General features: G+C 47.4%; 1 protein-coding gene across 4 annotated transcripts; it reads left to right on the top strand.

Moving 5' to 3' along the window:
- Nucleotides 1-42: 42 nt before the first annotated feature.
- Nucleotides 43-22,282, top strand: HEPH (hephaestin). Of its 4 annotated transcripts, none has more exons than XM_069015125.1 (21): nt 43-101; nt 3,282-3,478; nt 5,601-5,845; nt 6,293-6,505; nt 7,090-7,269; nt 7,613-7,867; nt 8,380-8,548; nt 9,484-9,623; nt 10,425-10,556; nt 10,659-10,870; nt 12,615-12,765; nt 13,084-13,296; nt 13,638-13,848; nt 14,113-14,252; nt 15,152-15,283; nt 16,176-16,282; nt 17,032-17,257; nt 18,657-18,796; nt 19,166-19,328; nt 20,016-20,048; nt 21,560-22,282. In XM_069015125.1, the coding sequence occupies exons 2-21, from the start codon at nt 3,318-3,320 to the stop codon at nt 21,796-21,798; spliced, it is 3,462 nt and encodes a 1,153-aa protein (XP_068871226.1). In that variant the 5' UTR covers nt 43-101; nt 3,282-3,317; the 3' UTR covers nt 21,799-22,282. The 4 variants fall into 4 exon arrangements, with proteins under 4 accessions (XP_068871226.1, XP_068871225.1, XP_068871224.1 ...); XM_069015124.1 differs by lacking the exon at nt 43-101 and adding an exon at nt 154-473; XM_069015123.1 differs by lacking the exon at nt 43-101 and adding an exon at nt 154-667.
- The last annotated feature ends 4,173 nt before the right edge of the window (nt 22,283-26,455 follow it).

Raw genomic sequence — 26,455 nt, 5'->3', positions numbered from 1 at the left:
CGGCCGCGTGACGTCACCGAACGCATTTAAAGGGGCCGCCACCGCCGCCGCAGGTCCCCGGGGAGGGCGCGCCCGGTGCCGTCGTCGGTCCCGGCCGGCAGGTGGGTGCCGCTGGCCACGTGCCGCAGCCCTGCGTGCGCCCCCTCCCGCCTTCCCGGGGCTCCCTGCACCGGGGCTGAGCCCTGGGTGGGGCGGGCAGGTGCACGCCGCGGATTGGGCTCCGCGTGCGCGGCTGGGGCGCGGCCCGGATGAGGCGCGGCTGGGCCGGGGCGCTCCCGCAGGTGCGGGACGGAGCAGCCCGGCCCACCCTGTGGGCGGGAGCGGGCGCGGTCGGCGCTGCGGGGCCGGACCGGGCTGGGCTCGGGCTTGGTTAGCCCTCGAAGGCAGCGCCCCTTTGTCCCAGCCGGGCTGGTTCCCGCCGGCGCTTCCCCGTCCCGCTCTGCAGCCCCGCCGCGCCGCCTCCCGCTCCGCACGTAAGGGATGAGCCGTCCGTTCTTCTGCCTTCCTTCGGTGCTTTCCTCTCGCTCTCGGGCTGCGGCTTCTCTGCAGTCGGGTGTCGGGGAACATCCCTGCATCGTCCGCTTGGATCAGATGGGAGTTGGATCCCACCAACCTGCCTGAAAACTGATTTCCGTTCATTCGCGATTCCTGTGCTGTCGGGGACCCGGTAAAGGGCAGTCCTGGGGGAGGATTCTGCTGTAAAGTGCAAGGTTCAGGGATGGATGTAATATAAAATTCGGGTTGGTTTTGGTTTTCTTCCTTGTTTTGTCTTTTTTTTTTTTTTTCCTTAATCAAGGCAATTATTAATATCAAAGAAAAATTGAAAAAAAACCCCCAACTTTTGAAACGAATTTAACTACCTTCACCTTGCACTAGTCGAGTAACTAAATGGTGATTAGTTACTGTGAAGGGAATGTGAGCACAGATTTTGTGTCATCTGCTACATCTGCATTCAGGGATATTTTTTGCTGTTCCCTACAATTACCCCAGAGATGTGTGCGATGTTGTGGTCAAACTCAAGGCAGAGTCCAGGTGGGACTCTTGTAAAGCTTTAGTAAGGCTCCCAAAGGCTTGTCCTTGACTCTTCAATGGCAGAGCAAACCGCTGAGCAAACCACAGAGCACTTGCAATGCCACGACTCGTGGCTGTGTGTCCCTCCCCTGAGGGGTGCCGGGACGCTGCCGTGCGGAGGTTCGGGGCGCTGGGCAGGGACCCTCACGCAGGCATAGTGGGCTGGCATGGGGGGGCTTGTCTCCACGGGCAGTTTTCAGAACCAGCTTTGAGAGCTGCTGTTCTCCCGTGGTGTGGTACTGCTTGCACAAGCCATCGAGATGAGAGCACACAAAGACCAGCCTGCTCTGGCTGCCGGGGCTCGGCGGCTCCCGGGCCTTGAGGAGGCCGCCCTGTGCGCCGGAAGCTCCCGCGTACTTTGCCCTGAGTTGACTCGAAGGCCATAGCTTGGGCTGAGTCAGGAGCATCCCGCTGCCCTTCCCTCGAGGTGTGTGTTGGCAGGGTGGCAGGTTTCAGGCAGAGGACTGGTGCTGCTGTTTCTTTCTACATTGCTGTCACCACTGCCTTTGGCTGCCCTGCTGTGTGAAACAGCACAGGTACGGCTTTCCAGACTCTTTCCTTTGAGTCCTTTTTGGCACAGAGCGAGTCAAAAAAGGTATTTTAGCTCCCTGTGAACAGGAGCAGGTCCTGGAGCAGCAGCAGCAGGGAATAAGGTCGGTGACGGAGTGGTGTGTAGAGGTGGGCATGAGCCAACGTGCTGCTGTTGTTCCTGCACTGCTGAAGCTGCAGGGAAGGGGCTGTTCTGTATCTCAGTTTCATCAGCTGTATGACCAGGAGCTTCTGAAGGGGACTGGCTGGTGGAGCCACTGGAGCAGATCTATGCTGTGTTGATGGATCCAAAACATCTCAGATTTAGAGATCCCTACAGCTCCCTTCTGAGAAAGGAGGGGAAGAAGGTGTCTCCAAGCTTTGTCCAATTTAATGACTACTTGGAAACAGCAATACTTGATTATCATTAGCTTCTGAGAATAGCACAGTGTGTTTGGAAATCAAGAAGTGAAGCTTTGGGAAGGTGCCTAGTCCATTGCCATGTACCGGGGTTGAATCATGTCTGTTTGGTATCAGACGCTATTAGAGGTTTCAAAGTAGCTCTGTGTGACACTGTGCTGATTGAAAGCTTACAGAATATCCAGCTTTGCTGCAGACAAACCTTATCCATTCATGTTGCTGTTACAAAGACAGTAAAAATAAATAATGACAGTCTCGTTATGGAAACCTTTTCCATGGTGTTGTGTCACCACCCCTTTCTGTATGAAAAGGAAGACTGATTCTTTTGAATTTTCTTGCTAGGTCATGTTTCTCATTCTCTTGCTTTCTGTTTCTCTCTGCTATTCTGAGTTACTGTTATATGTCGCAAGAGCTATATCTCAGCATCTGGTTTAGGTGCAGTTTGTTTGTTGGCTACATTCAGCTTTGTTAAGGGTATCATTGGGTGAGACCTTTCGTAGTCATTTTCACGTGATTTTTCAATTCAGTTTAATCCTTCCTTATCTTTTGGTGTAATTCTACTGCCCCATATTGCATCAACTTCTCCTTCATACAAGTGGTTCTTTGAGCCTGTGTTTACAGAACTGTATTTGATGATTTCGGACAGTTTTCCTTACTTTTTCCCAACTCTCTTTAGAGTATTTCTGATGCTTATTCCCAACAAGCTTGGTGTCAATTGGAAGTTTTATAAGTAAGCTACTTAGTGATCAAAATTATGGGGAAAATAATGGAACAGAAAGGAAAAACTTTGTGCAGCTCGTTTGAGATGTACCCCTGGGTTACAGATAGCTGCTCCCTAAGAGCCATCTTTAAAGAAGTTAAAATTTAGAATTTTTTAATGGTGACTAAATTGTACTTCCTCAGGTAACTTAGAATAGAGAGATCTTGGTGACAGTTTAAAATATACAGATCATTGCTCAGGACTATTTCCTTGAGCTTTGTATGTGGACCTGTAAGAAGGTTTGGAATGTGAGCAGTAGTGAAAAAATGGTTAATTAAACTATTATGAGAGCACCACATTTGGTGTTGGGGACTCATTACCAAGGCATGATCCCCATCCACCTTATGTGTTAATTTTGTTACAGAGTGATTTCCTTCTTGAATATTTGAATAATGATCCCAATAGGACTTACACCTGATTTCTTCATACTTTCTCAAAATGTCCAGCACCTTCAAACCAAATGGTCATATTCTGTTTCATTGTTTTTGTTTTTCCCAAATAGGTGTAGCCTCCAAAAACACCTTGCCTTCAGGCTGCAATGGGATCAGTCTGGTGCTTGCTGCTCTGCATCCCCATGCTGTCACCCACGTTTGCTGGGGGTGTCACCCGAGTCTATTACCTGGGGATCCATGAGGTGAACTGGAACTATGCTCCAATGGGGAGGAATGTGCTCGCTAACCAGAGTATTGCACATAACCGGTACGTTTGCTTCTAGCAGAATTTAGTCTGGGAAGGGCTTTAAGCTGTCATTTGATGAGTAATTTCATGCAGGTATTTTGGGGCATCTGAGCAAGCAAGAGACACAGTCCCATAGATTCTGATCTTTATGAGCTTAATGTTTAACTTGTTTTATGCTCCTGTGATAAAACCTGTGTCAGTGGTAAAAGGGATGGTTAGTCTGGAGTGTCCAGAGCCCGTACACTGGAGAGAAGTGTATGGAAAACAAACATGGAACAGAAAATACAGCAGATACAGAACAGATTGTTCTAATATAGTCCAGATTTTGCAATGCTCTACCCCGGAGTTTCATTTTGCTTAGTTCCAGCTGGTGATCAGCTTGTTTATCTTGAAGCATGATGACTTTTCATCTTTGTATAAATGGCTTCACAGAGCCAGCCTGTTTTTGTTTCAGTGGAATTTCAAGCCTTAGACTTAATGGGACTTTCCTGCATGGGATTTTAGGGGCTGTTTGAAAAACATTTTTGTTTTTCTTGCTAAAGTAAATCTGGAAACAGCAATAATTGGTTCGAGTCACTACACAAACAGTGTTTTGGGTTTAGCTTTCAAAACATCAGACTTTTTTTTTTGGTCGGTGTTTTTTTCTGTGTGTGGTTTGTTTTGTTTTTCAGTAGCTTTCCATAGCATTTTAAAGGCATTTGTGCTTTTTTTCCCTGCCCTCATTTCCTGTGGCAAATAGCTGATATTTCTTGACCTGCTCTCAGTCCTTTATCCCTCCATAATAACTAACAGTCAGGTTCAGACACCTCTTTCAGAAACAGCACAGTGGGAGCAGGCAGAGTGTGCAGAAACATCAAGGTCTGCCATTTTAGCATGGAAAAGTCTCTGTTCTCTGGAGATGCTGTATAGATGTGAATTAGTTTACAGGAAACCCCCCAAAATTCAGGATTAATAAATAGTTACCACTGACTCCTGAAGTGATGATAATGAAGTGGAATTTGTTTGGTTTCTCTCATAATATGTGAAGAGAAGGAAATGAAATTTAGGGCCATTGAACTTAAAAGCAATTTAAAAACTGTTGTCATGGCAAACAATTAGCTAATGGGACCTATTTGTACAATGATTGTAGAAATGAAATTGCTGGCAATTAGAAAGGGATGTGATGTTGGTATGATTGATAGTACCTCTACCAAAATATCTCAAGGAGGTTTTTTGTTGGGAAGAAGTGGACTGTGTGGGGAAAAAGAGGCACGTCTGTAAAACAGAGTGTGAATTGTCCTTAACACTTTGCTGATAATGGCTGCGAGGCTGACTTGGCAAAGGGCTGAGTTCTGGACTGTATAACCAGAGCCAAACCCTGCCTGTTTTTGAATGATGAGGTCAATGCTTAATATTTGGGTTTTAACTGTTCATTCTCTTAGATGGACATTAGAATTTACCTCCCTTCCAGGGCTGCTCTATTGCTGCAGGTGTTTGATCCGAAGGGGGAAGTGAGGGGAGTGACCTTGGCTCTCGTTTAGGCTGGTTCCACTAATACCTGGACTGTGATTCATCTCTTATCTATTAAGAATTACCCATAAAGAGCAAATACGCTTGAGAGTTAAACTTTAGTACCTGTATGAGGTTTTAACTCTGGAAGCTGGTTACCTGCTGGGCATGTACCTGCCTGACTCATCTGCCACTCTGGAAGGAATTTGGAAACTCAAGTAGAAAACCATCTTTCAGACTTCAAATTTTGGCCAGAGAGCTTAGGAGACTTCCTCACCCCACTCCACCTGCCTTGTGACTTAGCTAGAAATGGCACAAAGGAATTGAAGTGAGTTTTGAAGAGCCCAGTGAAGGCTGAAGGAGGCATGAGAAGTGTCCTTCCTGTGACACCCACATGGGATTGTCTGGGAAGTACTGTCCTTCCCATTTCTTGTTTTCAGGGTGCAGTTTAGGGGTGAATTTTTTGTCTGTTGGTGAAGAGCTGGGATTGAGGTCGTGGCCATGCATGGGTGACTTAGAGCATCCCAGGGTTCTCTAATGCAAAGGCTTTTGGCTGTACCTGGGTGAGTGGAGTGCCACCATCACTCTGCTGCAGTATTGACCAGCTGCTGTATGTAATGATGACTCATTGTGCCTTTCCCTTTGAATTCAACAGCCAGGCCTCAGCATTCCTGCAGTCTGGGAAAGATAGGGTGGGAAGCATGTACAAGAAATCTGTCTATAAGCAATACACGGACTCCACGTACACCACTGAGATCCCCAAACCTGGCTGGCTGGGGTTCCTTGGACCTGTCATCCGAGCAGAAGTGGGGGATACCATTAAAGTACACCTAAAAAATTTTGCTACTCGACCGTATACAATCCATCCTCACGGTGTTTTCTACGAAAAGGACTCTGAAGGTAAATGAGCTACTGCCATTGTGGAGACAGATTTTTCTCACTGGGAACTTAGAAGTATGCATGGAGGAGAACTGTCCATAAAGCCCCAGCTGGAAAGCAACTGCGTTTGGGTGTTGGGTTAGTAGGGTCATGGGGCTGGAGTCCTGACCTTGGCCCAGGTTTCTTGATTTTAGAACCTCCAAAACACTGATCAGCTAGAGGTTGTAGAGAGACTTTGGGGGCACAGTGCAGAACTGAAGGCAAAGCAGCACTAGGCAGAAGGGAAATAATCCTGCTGACTCTGTGCTGACCCGTTTACTGGGCAAGTTGCCTCAGTGCATCTTTGAGGAAGTGATGATTCAACACTATTTCAATGTTGGGATGGAGAGTCTCAGCTCAGTATAAGGTTACATGTGTGGGCATCTTGGCTCTTCTTGAATGGATGTTGTGATTGCTCAATTGTTCTAGGATCCCTGTATCCTGATATGTCCCCCCAGGATCAGAAGAAGGATGATGCTGTTTTCCCAGGAAGGAATTACACTTATACTTGGACTGTCCCTGAAGATCACAGTCCAACTGCTGATGACCCAAACTGCTTGACCTGGATCTACCACTCTCATATTGATGCACCAAGGGATATTGCATCGGGATTAATTGGGCCATTACTAACATGTAAAGAAGGTAAAAACACCAAGAGAAAGCAGCTGAGGACTGCAGTTCCATAATGTAAAGTTTTGTGGTGACATGAATAAGGATAGGATGTGAAGATACTCTGGTGTGCAGCTCTCAGCTTCAGGGGGAAGTGCAGCTTGGTTAGAGGGGACAGAGAGGACCTGGGTTCTAGCTGGATTCTGGTCACTGCATTGTCTTTATCCCTTAGTGATTGGGCAGGTGTGTTTGCTGGCCTCTTGATCCGAGAGAGCTGCTTGAATCCATGTCAAAAGCAAGACTCTTGTCCAAGATCTAGTTTGTGTATGAAAAACATGGTGACTGGTTGGTTTCAGCTGGAGTGAGAAGACTGAAGGTGTTGTGGTTGAGCCATGCAGTGGCAGAGCTGCTTGGGAGAGAACTGTATTGGCAGGGATATATTGGAAAAGGGTGAGCTCCCCCTCTGGAGTGAGCTGTGAGGATGGTGGGAAAGCATCTGTTTTTTCCAACTCATGTGACAAGACTTACTCTGCTACTGCTGTTTTAATCTCTTGCCTGATTTATGATTTTCTGCATGAGTGATTTTCTGCATTCATTCCTTTCTCCTTTCACCTCAGGAATACTGACTGGCAGCTCTCAAAGACGCCAGGATGTGGATGTTGATTTCTTTCTGATGTTCAGTGTGGTGGATGAGAACCTAAGCTGGTACCTGGATGAGAACATAGCATCATTCTGCACAGATCCTGGCTCTGTAGACAAAGAAGATGAGGAATTTCAGGAGAGCAACAAAATGCATGGTCAGTGTCACCTCTGTGAGGCCACTGTCTCTGCTGAGACACTCAGGAGTATCAGTGCTCCAGGATCTGCTCTGAGATCACGTGCTGAGCAAATAGTATCTCAGGGACAGGGCAATGGCTCCAGAAAATGGAAGTATTGCTTTGATTTTATCTTTGCCTTGAATGAGCTTCTATACCCTTTGTTTTAGGAATGAGCTGTGGTACTGGGCTCTCCAAAGCAGAAGAGGAGGAGGAGGAGTTCTGGTTAGGTCCATCCTCCTATCGTGTCTGTGCTGTCACCTGCTGGCAGGAGCTCTGAAGGCCCCTTTTCTGCTCTCTAATTTTGCCTTGCTTGGTTTTGCAGCTATTAACGGTTATGTGTTTGGCAACCTCCCTGAACTGACGATGTGTGCTGGGGATGATGTTTCATGGCACCTCTTTGGGATGGGCAATGAAATTGATGTTCACACGGCCTACTTCCATGGAGAGGCACTCAATATCCGAGGCCACAGGACAGATGTGGCCAGCCTCTTCCCAGCCACTTTTGTTACAGCCGATATGATCCCCAGTAACCCTGGGAGATGGCTGCTGAGCTGCCAGGTCAATGATCACCTACAAGGTAAGGCAGAGGGTGGAATATGTCCTGGACTCTATGTCCTCTGTTTTTGATGTACATGATGTACACTGTGGTAGGGAACAGTGCCTTGGGCATGAAAAATGTCCCCAGATGAGTGGGTGATTCCTTGTCTTGTAAAAATTGAAGTGGGCTGGTTACTAATGTGCAGGGCAGCTTTGGTGGGGGTTACTTGTACCATGGTGTGATGTTCCATGTTTGGTACAGCTGAAAGTTGAGATGAGGCAGTGCCTTAGGAGTTCTGGCCTCTGTAAGAGGCACTTGCATGATAGATCTGAAGACAGCAGAAGGCTCAAGTCACTCTCTCTCCATACTTCCATAGCATCCAATATCTAAGGTTGAAAGTTCTGCTCACTGACACAAAACTCCTTGCTGTGGAGTTAGTTACTTGCCTTCTCCTATCCATGTGCCTTTTGGGACAGCAGAGGGAAGGTGGGACTGCCCGTTAGGCTGGCTGGAGGGGCTAATGCGAGTGTCTGCCTTCATGTCTTGGATAGCTGGGATGGCGGCACTCTATGAAGTCCGGCCGTGTTCTCGGCAAGCTCCAGCACCCACCCTGAAAGGGAGAGTTCGGAAATACTACATAGCTGCTAAGGAAGTGCAGTGGGACTACGGACCCTCGGGGCTTGACCAGATCAGTGGGAAGCAGCTCAGCGATGCAGGCAGGTAAGTGAGAGGCTGGTGGGCTTGGGCAGTGTTTGGGGAGTCTGGCCTGGGCTTCTGTGTTTGTCTCTGGGCTTCATTTCTCCTTGCTGTGCCTGACCTAGGAACAGACTGATCTATTTGAGAAACAATTCAAAAAGCCCCTGGTACAGCAGACACAGGGTGGCAGAGCTGGCCTGCAGATGGGCCTCAGGCTGGTGTTGCTGCAGGAAGCAATTTCTAGGAAATCAGATGTGAGGACTTGGATGGCAGCCCTCCCTCCCATGGTCAGATGACTGTGATAGCAGTTGAGAGGCTTCCCATTCAGGCTTTGGCTAACTGAAAGAGAGATTATTCTCCTTCCACAGAGGTTACTTCCCTTCCCTAGTCATCTGTTGGAGAGGATATACCTTATTCAGATGGAGAAGAGGAAATGCAAAGTGGTTAATTATTTACCCAATGCCATGCAGCAGGTCTTGTAGACCTTAGACCTGTGAGCTGGCCTTGTAACTGCACTGCCTCTCCTGCAAGGCTTGTTACTTATATTTGGTGAGGGTAGTAGTGAAGGAAATAAATACTTTTACAGCTGTTTAGTTTAGTTGTGATTGTGGCTGTCCCCTGGGCTGTCCCCAGCTTCTGAAGAGGTTGGAGTTTTAGCTCTGCCTTCCCACTGACTGCACTGCAGTTTTGTTCAGTCCTTCGCACATCTTGTGTAGTGATGCTGATCACAGCCTGGGAAAGGGCTGTGTGCCACAGGTGCTCCCTGAACACATGGGTAGATGAGTCTGTAAGGGCAAAAAAGCTTTGCAGAGTCAAAGTTGTACTTGTTACAAACTAGAGGTGCTGTCCTTGTCTGAAATACTGGTTGATTTGGAGATGCTGATGGCCTTGCCAGAGGAAGCAGGGGAACAGGACTGATTTTTCTATGAAATGACTTGACATATGCTTTTTGCATTTAGTCCTGCTGAGCAGTATTTCAAGCGTAGCCTCTACCGAGTTGGGGGTGTCTATTGGAAGGCAAAATATGTGGAATATACTGATGAGAGCTTCCGTGAGGAAAAGCAGCAATCAGAAGAGGAGAAACACCTTGGAATACTTGGTGAGAATCATCCAGGAACACAAATCCTCTGTCAGTGTCTGTGAGAAGGATGCTGGGAGTGCCAGGTGGCTGTACCTGCCGGCTCATTTTGAGGGGCAGGGAGGGGCACAAGAGGTGCTTCACAACAGTCACATGTGAGAGCAAAGGGAACAGGCCAAGGTGCGGGGTGGTAGAATGGACAGAATGACTTCAGGAGTCATTCTGAAGGTGTTCTAGAGGTAAGGGCTGAGGGACACAGTATAGTATGTGTGACTAGAGCTAAAAAGGGCACAGCGATAGCTTCTGGTTATGTGTTTTTGACTGAGCCCCTTCAAGGCATGCTGCAAACCCCATGTTCTCACAGAGAGCTTTCTCTCCTGAATGGGTGCTTGGGGACAGGCATGGTAAAGGCTCATAGGTCCTCTCTGGCTGGCTGGGTCATAGCCTTATAGACTCTGGTGGGCTTGGAACATCTCACATCTCTGAGGCACATGTTTTGGGAGGCTGAGGGGGCCTTGTGTTAGGTGGGGGAGAGACATGGGCCTTTCCTGAGGGCATTCCAGCACATCTGGCTGTTCTGTTACTTCCCCTTGTGAGGGTGTGATGCCTCTCTGAGTTCTCCTGTAGACCCAAACTGCTTTCAGACAATCGTTGTCAGCCCCTGCTCCCACTGAGCTTCCTTCAGCAGCAACAAGGCCAGGCCACCTGCTGCCTCTCATCTTTGGCCCCGCAGTGTGGGGGAAGGTGCCTTGTCTGCCTTGGTTTGCCTGATGGCCTGCAGAGATGCTCTGTTGCTGATGTGCTCTCTCTGCTGTATTCTAGGTCCAGTGATCAAAGCTGAAGTCGGAGACACCATCCTGGTGACATTTTTAAACAAAGCCTCCTGGCCCTTCAGCATCCAGCCACATGGAGTGTTCTATGGGAAGGCGTCAGAAGGGACATGGTACCATGATGGTTGGTAGATCTCTTTTCTTGAGTACACCCCCATCACCCTTCAGAGGTGTAGCCGAGTTTGTGCAGGGACTCAGGAATAACCCTGTAATTCCTGTTTTAAAGGCCTGTCCCAGAGTGGGGTTTCTGTGGCGCCGCTGCACAACTTCACGTACCACTGGACTGTGCCAAGGCATGTGGGGCCCACATCCAGTGACCCTCCCTGCCTCACCTGGATGTACAGCTCAGCTGCGAATCCTATCAAAGACTCCACCTCGGGCTTAGTGGGGCCTCTGCTCATCTGCAAGTCAGGCACTTTGGATGATAACAACAAGCAGGTAAAGGGGTTTTCCTGCCCTGTTCCTACCAGATTTTTGCTTTCATATAGAGAAGGGAAGCATCAGCAAAACATTAATGAGCATAATAAAAACAAATGTGCAGTAGTGTAAGTCCAGGAGAGTTAAATCAAAGCCTTGTTGTTGGGCAAGTTAATGCTGGGATGGCTGGTGCCCAGGTCTCGCCTGAGAAAGGCCAGTAGTATTCTGGGCTCTCAAGAGTTGCCCTTAAAACAGTTCCTGAGCTCTGCTTTTAATTCCTAGAGAAACTTAGCTGGACAACTCTACCTTGGAATAGGTATATATAGGAATATAGGTAACTCTTGTCCTGAGGCTTGTGTAGCAGGCTGCTTTCAGAGAGGCACGTGGAATAGTCATTGCAGTCCCAGAAACAGTGAAAAGACATTTTTGCTTACAGGTGTTCTGCTTGGCTGATACAATGCTTTGAGGTTTGGGTGAGCATCATTTATTCTGCAAGAGAAATTAATTTTCAAGCAGAGCTGACTACAAAAAAACATGTGAAAATCCATGTCAGTCTTACGCTTTTGCTGAAGAGGTGAAACCTGAAGGGCAGCCAGAATTTCCTCTTGGAATTTCACTCAGGGGTAGTCTATTCCTGGCAGTAAGTCTAGGGAAGACAGTATATTGATATTCCTGGCAGTATATCTAGGGAAGACAGTATATTGATATTCCTGGCAGTATATCTAGGGAAGACAGTATATTGATATCCCTGGGGAGGTACCAGACAGAGGAGCAGAGCCTTGTTGTGAAAGACAGCAGATGGCAAATCAAACCCCTCCTTCCATCCTACAGCGTGGCTCGTGGAGCAGTGACAGATCTGGGGACTACTGTCCCCAGAGCCTCCTGGGGGGAGTTCACGTTCTGTGGGGGCACCATGTGACTGAATTAGGAGTACAGAAGAAATCAACATGCTACCCAGGCTAGAAATGTGGATCTGCTCAGCAAAGAGGATTGGGAATACACACAGCCCTCGAGGTGAAGGAGCTGTGATAATGGTAAACATGGGCAGGTATTGGAAGGGTGTAAGCAAAAGAGACAGACCTTTGTAAGTGTAGGATGGGGAAAAAAATCACCTGAGGTGGCAATTCTGGCTCCACAATCTTAGGCAAACCTTTAATGAATGCTTAATTGTGGAAGGTGCATGGCCACTCTCCTGTACCCGTGTGCTGCAGCCTGGAAATTGCTCTCCTTCTCAGCAGGCTGGCTGCTTGTGTGCTGCTGGGGACAATGACACCAGTGGGAGAGTCTGGTCACCATCACAGTGTTCTTTTAGCGGGGAAACACCATGCTTTGGAGTGCATTTCTTAGGAGAATTAGCACTTTCGAGGATTTAGGGTAATTAAAAAATCCCCAATCTAGGCCTGTGATAGGAGGCAGGAGGGGTGTAGTGTTGTCATCAGCCTGCCTTATGTCTGGGCTCTGGTCTTGGGTCTGGTTTGGACAGACACCTACATGCAGGTGTGGGGGAGGAAGGGAGCACTGACTTCATGGCCTTGGCTGAGTTTTGTTCACTTTATTCACATGAAATATCATGGAAAATGCACAGGTGGTGCTTTTTATGAAATAGAAGAGGAATGTTCGACATGAGTAAAGGGACAAAGTCCTGTCCCTCAATGAGCCATGTTTTAAAATAAAGGGAAATATGAGAGCCAAGCAAAACAGTTCTAACTCTAAGGATGGTTAGTTGGTGCGTTTTAGAAGTTAACAGCCATCATTGTAATTATAGAAAGGGATCGACAAAGAATTTTATCTTCTCTTCAACGTGTTTGATGAGAACCTCAGCTGGTATTTAAATGCCAACATAAAGTACTACTTGAGGATGGAAGAGACATCTGTGAAAAAGGATGATGCCTTTGAAGAATCCAACAGGATGCATGGTATGGTCGGATGCTGCTCTATGACAGCAGGGATGAACCTACAGAGCACGGGCTGATGTTCACCTAAAGGCTGAGCTGGGGGCTGGACAAAGGGCTGTGTGGTCTTGGCCTGGAATCAAGCCAGGCTGGAGGCACCAGGTGAGACATGGACAAGCAGCACAGCTGTCTGGAGAAGTGTGCTCTGAGTGTATTCAGGGGTCAATTACAAACAAGTTACCCTTCTTCTGACTGGCAGGCCTGTCCTATGAGGTGTATGCTCAAAATGAATCTCCTGGCTGACACCTGCCTGCAGAGAGTTAATTGCTTTCTCCTTTCCAGCCATCAATGGACTTATGTTTGGTAACTTGCCTGGGCTGAACGTGTGTGAAGGAGACAAGGTGTCCTGGCACCTCCTGGGCTTGGGCAGTGAAGCAGACGTGCATGGAGCTGTGTTTCAGGGGAACACCATGCAGATGAACGGGATGCGGAGAGATTCAGCCAATCTGTTCCCCCACACCTTTGCCACTGCTTTCATGCAGCCTGATAACAGTGGTGAGTGCCTGCACAGCTGACTGGGTAGATGGAAGAGTCTCCCATTGTGGTATTTGCTCCTGTGGCAGATTCTCTAGCATGGTATGAACTCTTACAGGGTGTGCTGTGCTTCAGGTGCTTATTGTGTAAGAAAGCTTCTTGAGATGATCTGTGTATAGAACTTTGTTGTGCCATTCCTGCTTGGTTTCTCCAATGACTCCTTTTAACCTTGGCCTGTGGCAACCAAGCTCCCTAAACACCACAGAGATACACCCAGCACATACTGACACCAGCCAGGGAAGCAGCTGTTTCCTGGAATCTTCAAAAGCAACTGATTTCCTTGTTCATCCTGCCTCCCTCAGGGACTTTTGAGATCTACTGCCAGACGAGCAATCACTACCAGTCTGGGATGAGGGAACAGTACATCGTTTCCAAGTGTGGCAAGGCGGGCACTGCCTCTGCCCATCGGTACACGGGAGTGCGGACGTTCTACATTGCGGCAGAGGAGGTGGTGTGGGACTACGCGCCTGACCGCACCTGGGAGAGGGAACGGCACAACCACTCTGCAGAGAGGTAGAGCCCATCTTCTGGGGAAGCCTGTGGCAGTGTCCCAGCAGACCCTGGTGGAGCCTGTTGGGTGTCTTGGCCACCCCGTGACCTGGTGCACACGCTGGTGGTGCTGCTGGTGGGAGCACAGCCCTCCACGTCATTATGCTCTCCTTTGCAGCCCACACCAGCTCTGGGAAGCCCCTTCAGCTTGTGCACCCCCTGACACAAGTTAATTGTTTGTTCCCCATGAGGTTTTGGTTATCTCAGCACTCGTTCTGCATTTCTCAGCTATGCTGACGTGTTTCTGAACAACGAGAATGGACTGCTCGGCTCCAGGTACAAGAAAGCAGTTTACAGGGAGTACACGGATGGCACTTTCCAAACCCCCAAGGCCAGGATAAATGGTGATGAACACCTGGGGATACTGGGTAAGGATGTGTGCAGAGGGTTCACCTTCCTCTCACACAGCAATGGGACTGGGGCTCTAAAGCTGCAGTGGCTCACAGCTGTAATCTAAAGGCTCACTGGATATTTAGGCATCTGCTGTGTGTCTGAGTGCAGAGAAATTGGGACTGTCTCCAACTCACATCTGCCAGCTTTGGAGACAGAAGTTAGAAGGGTCCTGTGCCCAGCTTGCAGGAAAGCCTGGGCTTTCCCACTTGCCTTTGCACCAGTGTTCTGTCATAGCTCGGGCAAAGCATGTTTCACAGCTGCATTTCTCTGACTATGGGACAGAAACAAGCACTGACTTCTAGAGAGGGGTCTGAGAAATGGAGGGGAAAATCTGTAGCTGTGAGAAATGCTTCTGGGGTGAAAGCAGGCAGCCTTGGGAAGTGGAGGAGCATTTTGCAGTGACTAGTGGAGTTCTGTGGAGACAAAACTCTGTTGTGAACCCAAGGCTGTAAGTGGTGTCAGGGCAGCCAGGCTGAGGCAGAATCTGCCACGCAAAATAGGCTGCAGCTCTGATTTGTGACACTGTCAGGCTCAGTTGAATATTATCACGTTTTAAAATCAATAGCAAGGGGTGATCAACATGTGACATTTAGCATAGCAGTATTCAGAAATCAAGCCTTAGCTGTGCTGGGCCCAGCTGAAATGTGTAATCACCTTCATTGTCCTCATTGTGAAAATCAGTCCAGTTTTCTAAGACTTGGATTGGGACTGACATCGAATTCTCTTTTTGGGAGGTAGAGAAGAGGAAGGGGAACATCATAAATACCATAAGGTAATATTTCTGGGGAGAAGATGTTGAGAGAGGGGTGGGAATATCCCAGAAGATGAGCTGATGGATTTTGCTGATCTCAGAGTACATTCTTCCTGTTTCAAGGCCCTTTTCTGTGGGCGGAAGTGGGCGATATTCTCAATGTCGTGTTCAAGAACAACGCCTCACGGCCCTACTCCATCCATGCACACGGGGTGCTGGAGCAGCAGACTGGACATCCCCAAGCAGCAAACCCTGGTAGGTTCCTGTCTCTAGCTGCATTCCTGCATGGGCTTGCACAACTGATTTTAGACCAGAGCCAGACTGGTTTCCTTAAGCAGTCTCAGATGTCCTGGTTTTGTTACAGTAGAGTGCTGGAACTGAACAGTGGCTCATCTTTCAGGTCCAGCATGGTTTTAGTGATACCATTTGTGTGGGGATGGCAGCCATCTGGGACATGTGTAGGACATTCTTTTGTGTGCAGCCTTATCCCCCCCACACTGAGTGTGGTCTCTGTGTGAGAAGGGGAAGGTGATGGCAGGTCACAGCTCAGCCAGTCCTGGGATGGGGAAGCCTCTTCTTTGGGATGCATGAGCACAATAGTATGAAAATAGTATGAAATAGGAGAAACACACAATTGCTTGCTGGGATCTGGCTGAAATGGCCACTTTGTCTCATGATCCAGATGCCAATGTATTTAATTTTTGGTCCCCTCCAACTCGCCCAGACTGTCCAAGCCACAGTCAGGCTGTCAGCCAGATCCTGTCTTTGTGGAATGGCTGCTAATATGAAAAAGGGTGATTTTAAAACCCAGTTTGAATCAGCATCATAAATTCACTTCAAAGAGAAGAAAGAATCATCTGAATGAGCTTCTGTGGTCGTTCCATGATCACCTCCATGGTCAGGCCCAGTCTCGAAAGCAGCAGATAAAGCTGCATTGTGCTGGTACCAGACAGTGTGTTCATCCTGTGACCCCTCTGTCTTGCTCTGAGAGGGGAGCTGCTTTGTGTTTGGGGAAGGCAGATGCAGTATCTGACAAATAGAGAATTGAATTTGGGCTTTGGAGACAGGATTTTCTTTTTCCATTTGGTTTTGCTGCTGCTTAGTGAGTGGCTGTATCACCTAATGTATGGTGCTCTTGGTCCCTCAGGTGACATTGTGACATACCGGTGGGAGGTTCCCGAGAGATCTGGTCCAGGACCAAATGATTCAGCCTGTGTTCCTTGGATCTACTATTCCACGGTGGACCCAGTAAAGGTAAAACAGAAGTTATAACCAGGAAAGCCTAATTAGACCAATTTTTTACCCCATTTAGAAAACAATGTGAGTTGGGTACAATTTAGAGATTGGCCCAGCCAAGAGGTGGAACAATCACCTGGTAACATATCCAGTCTTCTCCTTGGAGAGGAAGTCTTCTGAATTTTTCCTGTTGTTTGTCCTTATTTTATCCTAACAAACCTTTGTAAAAGAATTCCACCATCTTTCCTTGCTACTAACCTTGCTCCAGTTATTTGTAGGATATTAGAACATCTCCCAGTTGGTCATGGTTTCTACTGGTGAGAGCCATAGGGCTAATCTAGAAAGGCAGAAATTGTCCAAAATAAACCTCATGAATAAAGCAGGAAGATTTGACCATTGCTAGAATTGTCATAGCACTGATTTCACAGGGCAACAACCTGGAGGATCCTGCAATAAACTATCCCATTCAACCCAGAAATAATGGCCTTTTTATCTCAAGTTGCAGATGTTTTTGCAGTCACAGAGTGGAGAATATTTTGATACCATCCATATTTATGACTTTTGGATTTGCATTTAGAACAGCACATATAATTCCTGTTCCTGTGCTTCAGTGGCTGGTGCTCTCTAGCAAGAATACTTGTGTGGCAGAACTGGTTGTTTTAAGTGGGGTGATACGGGAATAGAAAATGATGGCTGAAAGGCAAAAAACTGTGTGTAAAGGAGGGTGAGAAGGTCCTTGCCTCAGAGCTCTCCTTCCTTCTGATTAGGATATGTACAGTGGGCTGATTGGGCCCCTGAAGGTCTGCCGGAGAGGGACCCTGCGATCTGGTGGGACCAGGAAGGATATAAAGAGGGAATTTGCTCTGCTCTTCCTGGTTTTTGATGAAAATCAGTCCTGGTACTTGGAGGAGAATGTGGAACGTTTCAGTAAGGGAAATCACAAGGAGATCAACCTGCTGGATGAGAAATTTGTGGAAAGCAACAAAATGCACGGTAATGTTGGTGTTGATTCTGCCACCTCTCTAAGTAAGAAGCCTGACTTGTGGTGAATATCCTCATCCTTTTCCATTATCAGTGGCACAAGCAGAATTAAACTGTTCTCAATATTGCAGCACACCTACAGCCCAAATCTTTGATCTGCAGTGAAGGCTGATCATTGTGGCTGTCCCTGTAAAGGAGGAATAGCAATATCCAGGCCAGAGAGGTTAATCTCTGATGTGTCTGAGTGACTCAGAAAAGGAAATAAAATCAAACATGAAATTAACTTGTCAGACAAACTTAATTCTGTTTGTCTCAGGGACCATCAGAGTATGTTAGCCTTTAAATTAATTTTCATAGCTATGTGGCTGCAAGATGTGGCTCAGTTGTTTTAGCTCATTATCAAAGAGCTATTTCTATCATAGAAGGATGAACACATTTGTTTAAATTAGTGTGTTATTTATGTTAGTTTCTGTCCATATTATATCTGTATCTGTCTAAAATACCCTCAGCAAAACAGGTCCCTTGACAGTTGTGGAGATAAGAATAGTGAGGAGTTGCATTTTGTGTACTGTCATTACTATTGGTTTTGTATGGGTGAGATAAAGACTCTCCAAATACACGTCCATGAAGGTGTAATTGTTAACCCAGTATTACAGCTAGCAGAACCAGCATGGTGAAGTTGGATACTTGTTTTAGGCTACACAAACTGCCCAGGGCAGAGCTGGGAGTAAAACCCTGATGCTCTGCCCTCAGATCCTGCTTCTTCCCATCTTATTCCCTCTGTTGTCATCTGAGCATGAAAGTCTCTGTGTGTGTGCCATGGCAGTCAGCTCACCCCGTTTCAGTCCCTTTCCTGCATGTGCAGTTACAGCAGGATTCCTTCCAGCTGTGCTACTTGAGAGATAAAGTCCTGCCATGTATCGATTTTACAAGTGGTTGGAATGTGATGTGTGTGGCCAGCCTGAGGCACAGGACCACAGGGCTGCCCACTGGCAGGATTTACCCCTTTTCAATGTTTATCAAGGAAATTGTTCAGACATTTATATGTATGTAGGTATATACATGTTTCTCTATCATTGGGTTGAAAAGGCCATTTTTATGCATTTTGACTTCTAGAAGCAACCACTTCTGCTGGCTGACTGCAGGTTTTCAGCAAAGGTTTGAGCAAAGGTTGAGATTTATTTGAGCTGAGCTCCAGCATGGCCTTGAGTGCAAGTCACTTTTCCTGGCTGTGAGCATAGTGGATAAGTAGCTGAGCTGGGGGGACTGTCCTATGGGGGATGCTAACTGCTGATACACTGGCTGCTGTATGAGCTTTATAACCTCTGATCTGCCACCTTCCTCTGAGGAGGTGCAGCACCCATACAATTTCACTAACAGCCTTTTCCCCTCCATGTTATTCCCTGCACAGCAATCAATGGCAGGCTCTATGCCAACTTGCCTGGGCTGATCATGTACCAGGGAGAGTGGGTGAGCTGGTACCTGCTGGGAATGGGTCACGAGATTGATGTACACACAGTCCATTTTCATGCTGAGACCTTCATATACAAGGTAAAAATATCTGCTGATGGTAAAGCAGGTACTGCCTACTGATACCAACACTTTTAACTTGACTTTGTATTTGAATGTTTTTTAATGACTCCACAGCAGCTTCACCCAGCTAGGAAAAGGATGTGGTTTTACACATCCCAGTCTGACTCCCTGACCCTCTGTGTTGTGCTGAGATTCCAGCTTAATCCTTATTAGGGTTAGGCCTTACCAGATTGTTTGCTTTCCAAGCTGCAGCCCTGGAGCTGCTTTTTGAAAGCTTTTTTTTTTTGAGCTTTAAAAAGCTGAAGTGGTCCCCAGCTACACTGGCAGAATTTTCTTCCTGAGAAGATGCAGTGAGCACTGCAGCTAATGGCCTCCCTCCTCTGACAGAATGGCAAAAGCTACAGAGCAGATGTTGTGGATCTGTTCCCTGGGACCTTTGAAATGGTGGAGATGCTGGTTGGGAACCCTGGGACATGGCTGCTTCACTGTCATGTGTCTGACCATATCCATGCTGGGATGGAGATCCTCTTCACTGTCCTGCCTAGAACAGGTAGGGAGCTGTCACCATAAAACATCCAGCAGCACTTCCTGCTACTGCTGTGAAATTCTGCGTGTTTGTAGCTCACCTCTCTTACATACTATAAAAAGCCAGTTAATGGAGCAGATAATTACTTAAGTGTTATTAAATTATGATGTTCCCTTTAAATACGGTAATACCTGGAGCTGAAGTCGATAAATTGTTTTCTGGAGTTTACATTACCTGTGTTGTCATTCTGAGTTTGGTTTCTGGCTTGTGTCTGAATTGCGATGTTCAGCTCTCAGCCAGTAATTGCTCTTACTAAGAACTGGAAGGTGCTCAGAGGCGAGTGACACTCAGTACTGGCTTTGGCTGCAGTGGAGCTGATGTGGTTTTAGATTTATTACCAAAACAGCGGATGTCCCAGTGGTTCAGCTGTGGGTGACCAGTGTCTGCCCAGTGTCAGGGCCATCTCTGTTTCTCCCGCAGCACTTTTCTTTTGAAGGCTGGAAAGGATTGTGCACTGGGACTGGGGCTGGCTCTGAAGCAGGTGATACAAAAAATTCTCTTGTCTTATGTAGAGAGGGAAAACATTGACAGGACAAAGGACAGCCTCCTAGTCCTGGAAAAGCATGCTGCCTCTTGATCTGATCCTTGCCCTGTTCTGGGCTTTGCCTGCTCAGCCCAACACCTTCTTACCTTCCTTTTGTTTCCTTTCAGAGTCAGAGCTGGAAGTCGTGAATGTCCCCCCAGGTATGGTGTGTACAGCACTGCCAAACCCTGTCTGTGGGAAGGGGAGGGGGCAGATCCCTGAGCAATACAGAGGTTTGGATCTGTGCAAGGGGAGGGAAAGGCAGCGCCTGCAGCCTCTACTCTGCCAGCCTCAGTGTGAGGCCTTGCTTCAGTAGATAACAGGGAGGGCACCAGTCTGTCCTCTGGTGACAGAAATAAGGAAGTTGGGCTGGTTAGGCTTGTTTGCCTGTGTTAGGTGGAAAAGGTTAGTGACCTCTCACCCTGTTGTGCCCGCTATGAATGGATTCAGATTTGGAGTGTGAGCATAGGCAGAAGACAGTGTCTGGAATGGATTGTCCTCCCTCTCTGGACTGTCAGTGACTCTGTGGTTTAGGGAAGTTTCACAATCATCTCTACAAGCTGAAGGATGGAGTCAGCATGCAAACACGCACATCTGCCTTCTGCTCTCATGTTTCCCTGAGAAAAGAGCCCAAGCGTGTGCCCAGAGTTTTTCGGGTGTTGTAAAGAACAGATGTGAGAAGACATTTGGTTGAGCAGCACAGGGAGAAGGGGAGTAGTAGATATGATCCCTTTGAAATTTTCTGTGGTAGAAGTCTGAGTAACGTACATTGATGGTTTGTTTTCCTGATTTCTCATCTTTTTTCACAACTCCCATTTTCCAGCTGCTGTGAAGAAATTCAGCTGAGCTGATTTGAGAGCCAGTTCAGGCCAGCTGCAAATGCAGCCACCTAACTACAGCTCAGCAGGCTTTCTCTGCTGTTATTTCAGTCATTTTCACCCCAACATTTTCCTCACTCAACATGGCCATACCAGAAGAGGAGTAGGAAATGTGGGAGAGCAGTAGTGGCAATATTAAATAATTTGGTTTTATACCATATGGAGATACCAGTTTGTGGATGCTCACCAGGCAGAAACCTTGGCCAATACTTGTTGCCTGAGCAAACAGCCCCTTTTCTCAGGAGGTGGCTGCTGCCTCTGTGTGGAGGCACAAGCAAGCTCAGGATCTTGGTGACTGACCATGGGCATGGCCGAGCGCTCAGTGGTGTGTAGGACAGCAGCCACCGTAACAGGGAGTGTGGACTGGGGGAACTTGCAGCAGCCCCAGCCTGGACGCTTGTTCTCATCTCTGGGCTGGGGACAGAAGTAGCTGGCTGTCAGGTTCTGGGGTGGAGCAGGTTAGGGAAGGAACCATCCATCTCAAATCTCTGTGTGGGTTCAGGGATGAGGGTCTGACAGATGGATGACGCTGGGGCCTCCTTTGAGTCACTGAATCACTGAGGTTGGAAGAGACCTCTAAGGTCATTGAGTCCAGCCATTAACTCAGCATTGTCATTGTCTACCACTGAAACATGTCTCTAACTTTTGAACACTTTTGAACACTTCCAGGGATGGTGATTCCCCGACTTTGATTGCATCAGGTTTTTCTTTTGCTCCTTTGTTGTATTTCTTGTAATGTTTCAGTTGTAGTATTGCTGGCTCTTGTTGAAAATACCTTTCTGGTTGTCTCTCAGGGTTGTCACATGATGATGAGTCCCAGAAGATGATGCTTTTTGGATCTAAGGTCACCCAAGAGCAGATAGAGGCCACAGTCATCTCTCTGGCTGTTGTAGGAGTCCTGCTGCTCCTGGCTGCTGGTGTCCTCCTGGGAGCAGTTATCCATCTTGAGAAGCAAAAGAGGTTGCGACGCAATCGGAGATCCATCCTGGATGATGGATTCAAACTCATGTCTCAAAAGAATTCTGGTCTCTGAAAGCCATGTACAAACATTGGGCTGTGTACTTGGAGCAGGGGCTGGATCCTTGTCCACAGCAAAGATTTTGGGGCATCATTTCAAATGTGCACTGTACTTCTAGAAGCTGAGGAGGGAAAGCTGGAGCCCTGACCTCTTCATATATTCTCCTCAGCCCTCTGTAAAGAAAATATCCATCCAGGAGAGATCCAAGGACCCTTTGAACTGACTGAAGACAAGTGATGATTAAAAAAGGTCCTTCTGAAATACTTTCCTTCCCCAAGGAAGAGAGGAGACATTTTATTCTCTCCAGAACAGCTCCAGTTGGTCTTTCCTAGCAGAATAGCTTAGGCCAGATTCCAGTCTTGCTCCATTGCCAGAGCTGAGTTGGGAATTGTCTCCTAAGAAACTGTGAGCCATTAATGTAATTAATGTGAAGGAGAGGAAGATAATTTCAGTTTTGTGAATCAATGAAGAATACAGAAAAAAAATTGTTAATTTAGAATTGGATTGCAGTTTTTTGATGATTAAGTGGGCAGACACAAATTCAGGGCACTGCATGTCAGTGAGAATCCCATCAAGGACCATGACGAGCTGTGCCTCACTGTCAGCCTTGCTGTGACACATCCTTTTGCTCGTTGCTGGGAGCCAAACTGGGATTGGGTGGTGGGACCAGAGTTCTGTAGCCCACCTGTGGGCTGTGGTGACCATCTTCCAGGATCAGCTGTGCTCACACATATTGCTGTAACATCACCCTGTGTGTGCCCACACATCCCACAGTCCCATTGCCCTGTCGGTCAAGTACTGAGCCTTTCCCTATGAAATACCTGTCCAGCTCCCTCCCCTGAATCCCCATTACTCAAATGGATGCAGGTTAGTGCTTGTGTATTTCTGTGCCTGGTTTTAAAATGGAAAGAGCATAAAAGCGATCTGTTCTGGGTGGCTTTCAGAGGCAATTAAAGCAGCTAAATGGCTCTAATGACAAGGGACTGCTGGGGGCTCCTTAGGTATAACAGCACCATTTTCTTCAGAACAGTGGTTATCACATACTTAATCATGTTCAATTCATATCAAGCCCCTACACATTTCCAGCTGCCTTTTCCTTTGGCAGTGAGGACAAAGCTCATTATTTTTCTTTCATTTCACTTCATTAGGCCTGGTGAGGGGCTGGAGGGCTGTTGAATACTCTGAATATGGATGATCTTTGCTCAGATTTAAGCCTGGTTCAGCTGCTAATGCAAACCACAGGTTTCCAAACCCATCACTTGCAGGGAATTTTAGAAGCTATGAGAAATAAGAATGAAGAAGGAAGTCTTTATTTTATTTTTTCCCCCTTGGCTTGTTAAATACTAGATAAAAAATGTTTTGGGTCTGCACTGAGACAAAGGAGTGAGTGTAAATGTATTCCCTTGCTTCGGGGCAGCAGAACAGGGAAATCACCCTTTCTGCAGCTCTGCGGCCTGGGCCCAGCCTGCACTTTGGATGCTGGCCCCAAGCAGGGCAGCAGAGGGCTGGGAGCTGGATTTCACACATTCCATAAACAGCAGGCTGCCAAAATTCCTCAAATATAATGTTTTTTGGGCTGAGTGGAGCATCAGTGGCAGAGGTCTCTCCAGCAGGGGTTGTGAGGAACTCTGGGGGCAGGCTCTGGAGAAGCCTGTGGTGCGAGGGCTATGTCCTGTGAGAACCTCCCCAAACTGAGAAAACTCAAGGGAAAGCTTTGGACAAAACAGAAACAGATCATTTTGCTAGAACCTTCTGTTGCAGCAAACTGACAAAGCAGTTTATCAGCAAGTTCACAACTGCTTCTAAGCAGGAGTCGGCTCTCCCAGTCACTGTGCATGTGAGGAAGAGAAGGAGAGATCACAGAATCATAGAATATTCTGAGTTGGAAGGGACCCACAAGGATCATAGAGTCCGGCTGTTAGGTGAATGGCCCATACAGGGATTGAGCCCTCAACCCTGCATTGCTAGCACCATGCTCTAACCAGCTGAGCTAGTCCAATAACCCTCTGCCATAAACCCAGCCTGCTTTAACCCACACTGCCAGTATGAGTTCAGAACATCATGGAAGAGCTGGTCTTGCAGGTTTTGTATGGGATAAATGTAAGAAGCAGCTAATACTGCTGGTTGTAGTCACTTTAGGTAATACTTTCTACCTGCAGTTTTAACATCGCTCTTCCTAGACCCCCATTAGCTGTGATGACATTTTAAAAAGTTGACCCAGATGATCACCCACCTGTTTGAAGCCTTCCAGGCTATCTCAGGTGACTGCACAGCAGAGTTACTCGTTACATGGCAGCAGCTGGCTGTTTGCAGCAGGTCTGGGATGGGGTCCCTGTAGTGTCACCCCACTCAGTGATGGGCAGGCAGTTGTGCCCTCAGCCATGGCCACGCTGGCATGTGGCTCACGCTCCTGCTGCCTCCCACTCCTACTGTGCATGGGAGACATGTGAGTCAAAAGCTGTTCGGTTGTGCACAGGGAAATATAAAGTGCTGTCTTTACATTTTTTTCTCAAAACACAAAAGTTAATGTGGAATTAACCCGTGGCACTCCATAAAACAACTGACACAGTAATTGTTAGTGAAAGGGTTTGCTGGGCTCTCAGCTGTAGTGCAGCCGCTAATTCTGAACTAAATTGCTTGGTGATCCAGACTGGCCATGCAGCCTGTTTGCAATTCTGTTGGCATAGCAAATTACAGGAGCGAGGGCAAGTCTGGAGTGATGTGCTCATAGACTGCCTGGGGAGAGAAATTCTTGCACAACAGCTGCCAAAACAAGGGGATCTGCAAGGTAAAATCAGAGAATGGATCTGAGCAGAGGGAAAGCTGCCTCTGGCTTATTCATATATGGAGTCTGGGATATGGGATGTACAAATAAGGCAATGTGCACACACGAGGTACCAGACCTACTGCAGCGCTCGTTTTGGAAACAATCAATTAATTCAATCACGGACTGTTCTGGGATGTGAGAAGAGCAGGACTGGGCATGTGATTGATCAAAGAGCTATTGCTGAAATCAGCATTTATGGTGTTAAAAATCAAAGACAGCCTGCCTTGGAAATCTGTTTGTTTGTTAATTTGCTCTTATTTTGGGGAAAGTAAATCGGTTGCTCACCAGGTGCTTTATAAACCTAATGTCCGTTGGTGTTCTTGAGAGACAGACTTCATTCTGCATTCTTTAACTGTGGGAAGGATGGGCAAGTTGAAACAGTCACCTATCTCTGAAGAGACACAGGGAAACAGTAAAGGAGGAGTTCAGTCTGTTGGAAAAGGTGTGGGCCAAGGACTTGCTGTGTAAGAGACAGTTCAATGCGGGCTGTGCATGTCTAATAGGCACAGGGGAGAGAAATACTCTCTTATTCAGTGTCATCAAGTGTAGCAAAGAAATTCTGTCTTTCTTTGTGTATGTTGATATGGGAAGTTTGCAGTTTGTCACTGTAAGGAGCTGACAGAAAACCCTGCCTATAGGACCTTCCTACTGGATCCTAATTTTTCATATTTAGGGATTATTTTCTTCAAAGGAAAGATTTCCCTTTTAGAGGCAAGTGAAGAGCAGTCATCTTCTTTGGGTCAGGCTGACTTGCTTTGTGAGAAGCAAACAAGCACAAAGCAAAGCTGAGGATGGTAGTGAGCACACTGTGTCCCTGCCTGGCCATGGGCTCCTGCTGCTGGAGGCTGTGCTGGGACGGCCGTGGCTGTGAGGGATGGGGTCAGGTCGGCAGTGAGATGCTTCTATTCCCCATGTCACTGCCAAATGCAGGAAGGTCCTAAGCCAAACGTAACATGTGGAAGAGGCCACTGGTGTGGGTGCTCTGGTAGCTTCAGTCTCTCCAGGTTTGGTGTTTCTGTCCAGTCCTTTTGAAAACCTCCAGGTCATTGTGCTTTGGAGTCAGTGGGGCGAGGGACATACGGCCGGATTTGGACGGGCTTATCAAAACTGATCCTCTTGTACAAGGCTGAGCATGAGGATTGTGATTAGTCCAATTTGCACACTCTTGGTTTGTTAAACATCAAAAAACCCCAAAGAGTGAGAGCAGTGTGGGTGTGAGGAGGTGGCTGGTCAGCTGGTGAGCACTGCAGTGCTCCGGCAGGGCTGGAAGAACTTGTTAGTGCTGCACTGAGCTAAAACAATCTTCAACCTCCTTTCATCAATACTCTGTGAATATACAATACAACTGAGAAGGTTACAGCTGGTGTGTGACCCCAGAAAATGTCCTTTCTGCTTCATTTTCTCAATGCAGAAGAAATAATTTTTCTTGGGAAGAGCTGCTGTTGGATTTATCTGCTCTATGGCCCAAATGTTCGAGATTGTGCTGCTATAAACCTGTGTGCAGATATTCATGGATACATGCACATTTTTGTACCAGCCCAGTGTACAATACCTTATTCCAAGGGCTTTACAACCACATGGGAGGGGCCTCATAGTTTGTAAGCTGTGCAGGAGGGGCTTTGTTGCCTGCTGCCAGCCCTGGAGCTGGTGGCTGGCTCCTGTCCTGCCCCAAGGTCTGGCCACACTCTTACACACGTAGCTCGTGTAAAGTGGAGCAGTTAAAACTATTTCCCACTGCTCAAGGCATGTCGTGCCTTTAAGTTGTAATCTCTTGTTTCACAAAAAAAGTAAATGCACGTTTCCTGACTGAATGATTTTTCTTCAATAAAGCTGAAACAGGCATTC

This window comes from Aphelocoma coerulescens, chromosome 4A (genome assembly GCF_041296385.1).
Source record: "Aphelocoma coerulescens isolate FSJ_1873_10779 chromosome 4A, UR_Acoe_1.0, whole genome shotgun sequence".
In the NCBI taxonomy this organism is placed as follows: Eukaryota; Metazoa; Chordata; class Aves; order Passeriformes; family Corvidae; genus Aphelocoma; species Aphelocoma coerulescens.
Note: the sequence above shows the minus strand (reverse complement) of the source record. Positions and strands in the feature narration are given on the sequence as shown.